Raw genomic sequence first — 9,947 nt, forward strand, 5'->3', positions numbered from 1 at the left:
CATGGAGAAAAGCTGCGGTATGCAAAAAGATGAATTCCTAATGCAAGAAATTGTATAGGGCTAATAAAGAAACATTATTATTATTATTATTATTATTATTATTATTATTATTAGCATTATTAGTTTACCCATTACATTGTTGCAGTTTTTGTGTTCTGTTGAGTTCTATTGTTTGTTAACTTGTTAAGTTTGGTCTGTTAAATGAAATTGATAAGCTTCTTTTCATTCAAACTTTAGAAGAAATTTAATATTCTTATAATATTCTCACTACTGCGAGCATACAGTAATGAGTTGCACGTTAGGACCGGCAGAGAGTGAAATCTTGGAAACTCTTCATTACACCTTTCCAAAATGAGAACAAAATAAAAATCGTTTCCATTGGTTGGTCTCTTCTCTTCAGAGTAAACATTCAGAGAAGTAGGGAATACCTGAAGCACAATCACACCCTCAGCACTGCTATCTATCGGGTTAGGGTTAGGGTTACTGAATCACTGATACGAGATGTCTACAAATGTCGTTAATGCATTTTAAATCCAAGCAGAATGAAGAATTTCATAGAAATTTCAAGTTTCATTGACATGTTTATTTTTTTACTTTTTCCTGAGACTGAGGTTAAGTACTATGTCATGCTCTGCTACAGAAACACCATCTCAAAATTTTTGTTTTGAGTGCATAAAACATTGAAATTTGATTGATTTGGCCGATTGAAATAGACTATTCAGATTTATTTCATTCAGACACTGCCTGAAATGTAACCTCAGCCTAGGTAGACTCTATCTCTAATACTACTATCACTTCTGCGAGCACAATGATTTGAATGCCAGGACCTGCAGAAAGTGAAATCTCGAACATTCTTCACTTAGCCTCAACACGAACGAAACAAAATAGCAATCGTTCACCTTCAATACTCCTTTCTCTCATGATTCTTGCTGAAAAACATTGAGAATAGGATGTAATGTCTGAAGCAAAACCATATCCTCAGCACTGCTATCTCTTTGGTTTAGGGTTAGGGTTAGTGAATCACTGGTCCCAGACGTCTATAAAAGTCGTTTATGCATTTAAAGTACAAGGAGAATTAAGAATTTCATGGAAATTTAGAGTTTTATTAACATTTTTATTTTTTTACTTTTTCCTGATAGTGAGGTTAAGTACTATGTTATGCTCTGCTACAGAAACACCATAATTTTGACCATTGAAATAGATTATTCATATAAATTTCATTTAAACATTGCCTGAAATTTAACCTCGACCTAGATAGACTCTATCTCTAATACTACTATGACTACTGCGAGCACAATGATTTGCACGCCAGGACCTGCAGAGAGTGAAATCTTGAAAATTCTTCATTGAGCCTCAACACGAACAGAACAAAATAGCAATCTTTCACCTTGAATATTCTTTTCTCTAATGATTCTTGCTGGAAAAACATTCATAATAGTTGGTAATGCCTGAAGAAAACAACACATCTTCAGCACTGCTATCTATCGGGTTAGGGTTAGTGAATCACTCCCAGATGTCTATAAATGTCGTTAGTGCCTTTAACGTCCGAGGAGATTTAAGAATTTAATGGAGTTTCATTAACATTTTTGATTTTTTACTTTTTCCTGATAGTGAGGTTAAGTAATATTTTAAGCTCTGTTACAGAAACACCATATCAAATTTTTCCTTCTGTGTAACTGGGTGGTTATGGAGGGGATTTTTGAAATCTGACACTGAAATTGGTAGCTGTCGCTTTAAGAGATGCTCGTATGAGTGACGTCAGTGCGCCAGTAATTTTGGGAGTGGACATCGTAAAGTTGAGCGTGGTGTGTGGCTACGTGTGATGTGAATGCAGCTAGCGTGTTATTTTTTGCGTCTTGGATTAGACGAGATCAAAGAGGAAATTGCCACTACCGTATTTTTTCTTTGTCTTTGTTATTTTAGTAGCGCTTTGTGCATCCTGGTGTGTGTACATCTCCATGTATATCTATGTAGAGCTTTTGGGTTAAAGGTTATACTGTATCCAATCTAAGTCCTGTAACAGAAAATAATACAACCACTCATTTTTATGATTTCATGCAGATCCAGAATAAAAAGAATCCCCATTTAAGTTTATTGTAGTACGGTGTGTTCTTTCCCGGGCTACATTTGTTTACAAAAAACATTGAAACTCGATTAATTTTGCCTATTTAAATCAATTATTCAGATTCTTTTCACTCAGACATTGCTAGAAATATAACCTCGACCTAGGTAGACTACCTCTTATACTGCTGTCACTACTGCGACTACAATGATTTGCATGCCAGGACCTGCACAGAGTGAAATCCTGAAAATTCTTCATTGAGCCTCAACAAGAACGGAACGAAATAACAATCTTTCACCTTCAGTACTCTTTTCTCTCATGATTCTTCTTGAAAAACATTCAGAATAGTACGTAATGTCTGAAGGACAAATTCATCTTCAGCACTGCAATCTATCAGGTCAGGGTTAGTTGTTCACTGATCCCAGATGTCTATAAATGTCGTTAATGCATTTTATGTCCTCGGATGAGACTTAAACTTAGGCTCTGACTCTCTTTCGTCATTAAAAATTCCCAGTCATCCTGGGCAAATTTCCCCCTGGCCTTTACCCATCATGGCTTCCTGATAATCCCCATCTACTGTATGAATTGGTAACATCAGTGAGGAGGATATCCGAGTGACATCTGATGTGTGTTAAGCGTACTGGCGCACTATGGCGGCTGTCGCATCTTACTGGTAGTGCTGCACATTAGTGTTGGTGTAGGGGAGTCCCCATTACCTGTAAAGCACTTTGAGTGAAGTATTCAGAAAAGATCTATATACAGTATGTTTAAGGAATTATTATTATTGTTGTTAAAGCTGAATCTATTTTCAAACTGAATTTTAAAATATGACTAAATTATGACGAATGTGTTTCAGAACAACACCAACAAATATCAATAGTATCACAAATATTAAAGTTGCTTGCTGAAAAACACTAAAATTACTAATATTATTATTTCTTCAACAAGAAAAGCATCTGAAGTTATTTATTTAGCAAAGATGAGTGTTAACATGAAAACCAACCTGATATTACACATTTCACCATACACTTCATTGAAAACACAATTAATAGGTTTTTGAAAAAGAAATTTATTCAATTTGAAAAACTTAAGCTTTAAAAAATAAACTTAAAAAAATAAACTTTAAAATAGATCAAAAAACACTGTGGAGCATTTTTTTTTCCATCCTGTCAGGAGCATGATTTTGAAAGTAAACCTTATCCATGCACTGGGTCTCCCATTCTTTACCAGGATTTATGTCTTCTTCTGGAAAACATTAAATTAGATCAAAATTTTCCCTTAGTTTTTTTTTTATTTCTCTGTAAAATAATATACAATAAAACTCCTACAGTACATAAAAAGACAAGACTAGAGTGCATTGTGTACACTATATTCTGTAGTCTACACAATGCACTTCAGATTTCCGAGATGTGTTAAGTATATAATTAAATATATCTATCTATATATATTATTGAGAAAAAGTAATGTCCTTTCAAAATATATTTGTTTGTGACTGGTAGATGTGTGGCATTTAAGTGCATTGCTAGCCAAAGCTTAGATTGTTTTTCTTTCATTGTTAGGGTGGATTGTGTCTACAGTATACAGTATGTCAGTTATAATTGGTCAGAAAAAGCTGTGTACTGTTATTTCACTTGAATGCTGAATGTTTGTGCTCAATGAACAGCTTGATTTGTCTGAGACTATTTGGTATTTCTGCGTTTTCCTGTTTAAAATACTAATAACAGTCAAACATGACAAAACAGCCTGTGTTAGTGGTAAGAACAGTAAAATTAGTTCGGAAGTTTTATATTATTTGAAATCATTAAAACTTTCGGATCTTTCAGAACCTCAGATCCAATTATTTGGTACATGTTTTCCATATATCATTTAAATATTATTTATAATTCTGTTTTCCATTGCTTCATTTCATTATCATTATACTGTAAATTCAAACAGTGGATTTCACTGTGTACACCTTTGCTAGTCATTTACGTACTTGCGTCCTAAAAGATATTTCTTAATGGAAATGCAAAAAGAGAAAATCAGGGAGTGTATGTACTGTATCTTCCAAGCTGTTAAAGTAATAGCAAAATACTGCCATTAATGACACCTCCCCTTTTGCTTTTGCAGAATAAAAAAATCGCAACAGTGATTTAAAGCTCTCCTGTGAAAGATATTTTTCTCTCCTTGATAAACACTATGACTCGTAAAAACTAAATATCTGCCCTCATAGAAATTAAACAATTTGGGAATAAACGACATTAAAAACAAACTTGCTCAAATGATCATTGATCATTAGGTATACATTAGTATACCTATTAATACAGAAGAATTAATTTTAAGAGGATAAGAAAGTGATTTTCCTTATCTGACTTTATTCTCACCTTTGGCTTTCCTTTGGCTTTATAGATCAGGAGGAAAAGCACAGAAGTCAAGAGAACCAATGCAATGAGTGTTCCAATCATACGTAACAGTGCTAAGAGAAGAAGAGAAGACCTGTTTTATTCAGGAACAGGGAAGATGAGGAATGTCACTGCCCATATTCCATGAAAACTGGATAAATTATACAGTTGATCAGTATTATTAATTTGCAAATACTCCAACTACTTAAGTGTTAACGTTTCCCATTACTTTGTTGCAGTTTGTGTGAGTGCTATTGTTTTTATGTGTACAGATGTGTACATATGCTTTGGGTTAACATAGATATACAAGCACATTATACCACAATGAAAATAGATCACACTCACGCACACTCACTCTAAAGTAGCAGATCTAAAATAAGAATATAGTCTTTCTTGGTAAATTCATGTGTTAACTTGTACAACTGCACAACTTAAAAGCTATAATTCTGACAGAAAGTTTATGAAGGAAAGAGTGTGTTCAAGGGCAGCATCTAACTAGATGTATAAGTTAACCCTAAACCCTTTATAAATATACAGTACTATTAATTTTGAAGAAAATCCTTATTTTTGTCAATAATAATAGATAATGAATAAGATTATTACCTGAAGATTCTTGACCAAGAAAATAAAAAATATAAAATATACAAATTACACTGACCTTTCTTTCTTATATAACAGTAAATAGTTATTGTAATTATATACAGTATGATACATGATGTAGTTTTCATATACAGTATATCAGTGTATTTTATATATATACAGTATATGCCTGTATACTGCATATTAAATTTTAGTTTTCGTCATTGTCTTGTTCTTTGAGAAACTCCATAACATAATTTGGACAAGGGTAGCATGTTGAATTATTAACTAGCATCTTGACTTGTCAGTGTTATTTTACAGATTAGTGTAACACTGGTATTGATCTTCCATGTCTGTTGCTGTGTAGTAAATGATGGAAGAAATGGTTTCATTTAACATTCATTATTAATGTGAAAGTCTACTAGGAACATTAAGCTGAAAACAATACATGATAGAATGCTCAGATTCAAATGTCACAAATAACTTAATCCACTGACTTTTTCATTAGAAAAAAAATTGAATTGAGAACCTGTTGATGTTGAAAAGCAAGAGGGCTTCAGGGGAGCACTTGTCTGTCTGCTGATGTTGTTCTCCGCAGTGCAGGAAAGCTCCTCAGAGACATTTTTGATTGCAATGAGAACACTATGTCCATCATCAGTGGTTCCAAGGCTGCTATTGAGTGGGGCCCCATTTGAACTCCACTGAAAAGAAACATTATGTCCTTCCTGCACTGTGCACACCAGTCTTACTGTTCCTTCATCTTGACAGGATGCTTGTATAACTGGCCGCGAGACAGGATCTGCAATTGAATTCAGTAATTGGAAGATATAACACAAGTAGTTGATATTAAACTCAAAGGTGCATATTTTATAAAATATGCAAAATAGTTTCAATGTTATGCTGTGTTAAGAGGCAAACGTAGTTGATATTAAACCCCAAACTGCATATTTTCATAAAATATCAAAAAGCATCAGTACAATACACTATACAATTATTTTTACCTATGTAATAAAATTCAGATTGTTTTATTTTCCTTATCTTCAGTCTGTATAATATTGTTGTTTATTTTAATTTTCCAGAGGAATTAAGGAATCTCATGTATTAATTTTAATGCAGTGCAAACCCTGTTAACATTAAAATGGGTTCAGAGACTTTTAATTTCCAATGAACTACATTAAAAAAAGACTCACCTTGTACCTCTAGCCTGACACTGCCCTTGAACATCTTTTCTCCCTCTATATTAAATACCTCTAGGATGTAAGATCCACTGTCCTCTTTCAGAGGTTTGTCCAGTCTCAGGGTGCCGTTGGAAAATATTGTTGTTCTATGTTTGTACAGATTATGTAAGGTAATATTACCACGTCGTAATTTTGCCACTCTAATCTCTTTAGATTTCCATACCAAATTGTTTATGTTGGATGATGGTGTTTCTGGTATGAAAAGAGACACAAACTCTCCATGGTTTCTGGTTACAATCACATACTCTTCTTTTGCTCCACTGGTGACTGAAAACAAATACAGTATACCATTAAATAATCATATGAGCCACATTTTACAGTCAACATTTATAGAAGGCATAAGAATAGGACACTACTTCTTGCACAGTTAAAAAAACAAAATAAGAAGATGCGTCTGGAAGAGAAGAGCAACAGTAAACCAATAGTAAAATAAGAATACAAGCATACATCAGTCATGTTTATCACCTTATGCAAGGATTTTTGTGAGCAGTGAGTCATTAGAAGTTGATAATGGCTTTCAACAATATGTGGTGTTTCACTTTTGATTAAGAGAAGCACAGCATAAACATTCTTCCATTTAAAAATATGCTACTATTAGGTTGCATAACCAAATGTTCTTTAAAATGATGATACCATTTTTTTGGAAAGTAAATGATTCTGTGCATTTAAACCACTATGCTGTACATCCCAGTTCACATTTTTCATTTATATTTCCAAACATTACAGAAGTTCAATGTTAAATACATACTTTTCTGATGATACTGCTTCCTGTTTTTGCCTCTAAGTACTAGCTTATTAGGTCCAAGGTAATAATTTATTATAATGTCTATCTTCATGACATTGTGTATGTATTTATTTGCATTCTTCATTTTTCAATGCCATGCTGTGTTAAGAGGAAGTTGATATTAAACTCAAGGTGCATATTTTCATAAAATAGGCAAAAAAAAATTCAATGCCATGCTGTGTCAATAGACAAAAGTAGTTGAGAGTAGATCCAAAACTGCATATTGTCATCAAATATCAAAAAGCATCAGTACAAAGCACTGTACAATTATATTTACTTATTTCAAAATTTCAGATAAAGAAAAACTTACAGTATGCAGTCTGAAGAAATCTCAAATAAAGGAACAAATTAAGCAGACTTGCATTAAGGTGATCAATTGTGTGCAAATGACCACACGCTGACCGTGAAGTTACTCAAAGAAACAAAAAAGAAGTTGCTAGGGACTTTTATTCTGGGACTGACAACAGGAGTAGGAAAAAGGTCAGTTATTACTCATCACACATCATTACTTAAAAGTTCTGGATCTAAAACAGGAATAAGGTGTTTCTCTGTAGTGTTTTTAGTAAACTTGTGCAACTGCACATCAGAGCGCTTCAAATTAATGCAGTATCTTTTTATTTCTGTAGGAACCAATTTCCATCCTCCTGGTGTTAACTGCCTGAAGAAATTCAAAACAGAAATCTTCTCAAAACCAATAATAAAGCATTCTGTAGTATATTGTGATAAACCACCATTTCTATTTACTATCTGTTAATAGCAATGATTCTTCTGCAAAAACATGCACAAATACAAAAAGAAACATTTTACATAAGGAGTGAAGCAGACATAGCACAAATGTGTTCCTTCTTTTGGCATCTTTATTAAGAACGAAATTATTTTAAGCCCAGCACCCCACACAACAAAAAACACAGGGAGAAATGGGAAGTTAAACTGCAGTTATTAATACCATTGGGTTTCCATGAATTACACTGTAATACAGAAGCATCATTATTTTATGAATAATTGATATGCTGGTGAAGTTAATTTAAGTATTTCCCATTAAAAAAATCTAAATGACAAACCGATTGCTTGTGATAATACCATGAAATTACTTTATACCTATAGTACAGTATGTACTATGTGTTGTAAATAAGTGAAAGATTGGGAAAAGAAAGAAAGTATCAAAAAATGAATTATAAAACCTGTTTCTTTCCAAGCACATGTAGGTTTGAAGGGATCACTTGTCTTGCTGCTGACATTGTTCTCTGCAGTACAGGTAAATTCCTCAAAGTTATTTTTTAGCACTGCTAGAATTCCACCTCCATCATTCCTGGGAGTGAGCATGTTTTCAAGTGGGGTTCCATTTACGCTCCACTTGTAAGAAACATTATCTCCCTTCTCCACCACACACATCAGTTTGACCAGCTCTTCATCTTGACAGGATGAGTTCACAATAGGTTGAGAGACTGACTCTGAAAATAAATCAAAAAGTTTAAAACACAACTCTTGAACTGGTAATATAATGTAGAATACTCTGAACAATATGTATGTTTTTCATTTCACTCATTTCAAAAATGTCTCCAAATTATTTAAATCATATAACTGGAAAATTAGAAATTTTGTTATGAAAACTAAAACTGTTGTTGAAGCACAACCAAGTCTAAAATCTGATCAAATATAGGCATATTAATATAAATTGTATCCATCGATATATACTGTACAGTATGAGACTTAAATCATGAACTATACGTTATCTTAAAGGCCAATGTAGCATTCTTTCCTGTAATATATATTTTTTATTATCTATATATATTCTTATCATTGACACATTCTCTGAGGATTTTCATTAAAAATCAATCAATAACATACTTTAATAAAAGGACTTACCTTGTACATCAAGCCAGATGTAACCCTTGAACACATTTTCCCCTTCATCATAAACATCCAGGGTGTACATTCCACTGTCATTTTTGATAGGCTTATCTAACCTCAGGGTTCCGTTAGAGAACAGAGTTGTTCTGTTTTTGTATAAATCATGCAAAGATGAGATGCCATTTTGGAACTTTGCCACTTTAAGGTCTTTAGTTTTCCATTCTAAATCCTTAATGTTGGTCAGTGGCATGTCTGGTAGGAAAAGAGACACAAACTCTCCAACATTTCTGGTTGCCATTAAATGCTCCTTCCTAGCCCCACTCATGCTGAAGAAAATGATCAAAACAAAAAAAGAAAACCATAGTATCATCTTGTATTCAGTAATTACTGAACTCATGAAACCATGACACATCTGTATAACTTTGTGAACAAATTTAAATAATAAGAAGCATCTGGTGCAATCAGAAACAAAAATATGAACCAACAGTAAGATACAGCACTTGAACACGTCTCCTTGCTATAGTAGACATGTCTCTACACTACATTTACTGTTTACAGGCTCAGCGAGCGACAATGGCTTTGTGATCTCAGAGTAGGTTCTGTTCATGGTTTGTAAGGGTTTAGGGGAACAGTGAGCCACTAGATGCGAAGTATGATTTTCAGCATTAAGCAGTCGATGACTTTTCATTACAAGGTGCACAACACAAACATACTTCCATTTTAAGACTCAGTTGGAATAGATATACAGATCTATTTCAGAATGGTGCATGCTGCTGTCAGTATTAGAAAATAAATACTTCCATTACATTAAACACTTTTGATAGCCACGTTCACTCTCAGGTGTAATCTGCAGCATATGAATGCTGTTTTTTTCTATTTTTGTTTTTATTGTAATACAGAACATATAGCAAGTGTTTAATATTATTTTTCCAGACTGATAATATTTCTTATACATTTCATATTTAATAACTTTTTTATGATTTGCTTCTAAAGTACAAAGTGATGCTTTATATTGCATATCATATTATACGAATACAATGTGTATACACTGT

The 9,947-nt window shown here is 33.2% G+C and overlaps 1 protein-coding gene across 3 annotated transcripts; it reads right to left on the bottom strand.

Annotated features, from left to right (window-relative positions):
* Nucleotides 1-3,111: 3,111 nt before the first annotated feature.
* Nucleotides 3,112-9,492, bottom strand: LOC107077667 (carcinoembryonic antigen-related cell adhesion molecule 3-like). 3 transcript variants are annotated; one of them, XM_015349678.2, is made up of 6 exons: nucleotides 8,911-9,492; nucleotides 8,226-8,495; nucleotides 6,213-6,527; nucleotides 5,552-5,821; nucleotides 4,426-4,517; nucleotides 3,112-3,304 (listed from the first exon to the last, which is right to left on the bottom strand). In XM_015349678.2, exons 1-6 carry the CDS (start codon nucleotides 9,305-9,307, stop codon nucleotides 3,296-3,298), a joined length of 1,353 nt encoding a protein of 450 aa, XP_015205164.2. In that variant the 5' UTR covers nucleotides 9,308-9,492; the 3' UTR covers nucleotides 3,112-3,295. The 3 variants fall into 3 exon arrangements, with proteins under 3 accessions (XP_015205164.2, XP_015205163.2, XP_015205162.2); XM_015349677.2 differs by having other exon boundaries at nucleotides 3,112-3,307; nucleotides 8,911-9,490; XM_015349676.2 differs by lacking the exon at nucleotides 4,426-4,517 and having other exon boundaries at nucleotides 3,112-3,307.
* Nucleotides 9,493-9,947: the final 455 nt, after the last annotated feature.

This window comes from Lepisosteus oculatus, chromosome 11 (assembly GCF_040954835.1).
Source record: "Lepisosteus oculatus isolate fLepOcu1 chromosome 11, fLepOcu1.hap2, whole genome shotgun sequence".
Classification (NCBI taxonomy): Eukaryota; Metazoa; Chordata; class Actinopteri; order Semionotiformes; family Lepisosteidae; genus Lepisosteus; species Lepisosteus oculatus.

Coding starts and splice junctions, on each gene's coding strand:
- LOC107077667 (XM_015349676.2), bottom strand. CDS start 9,307: ATGTGTCATGGTTTCATGAGTTCAGTAATTACTGAATACAAGATGATA. Junction 8,496..8,910: donor CATCTGGCTTGATGTACAAG/GTAAGTCCTTTT, acceptor ATTTATTTTCAG/AGTCAGTCTCTCAACCTATT. Junction 3,308..5,551: donor TTGCTTTTCAACATCAACAG/GTTCTCAATTCA, acceptor AATGTTTTCCAG/AAGAAGACATAAATCCTGGT.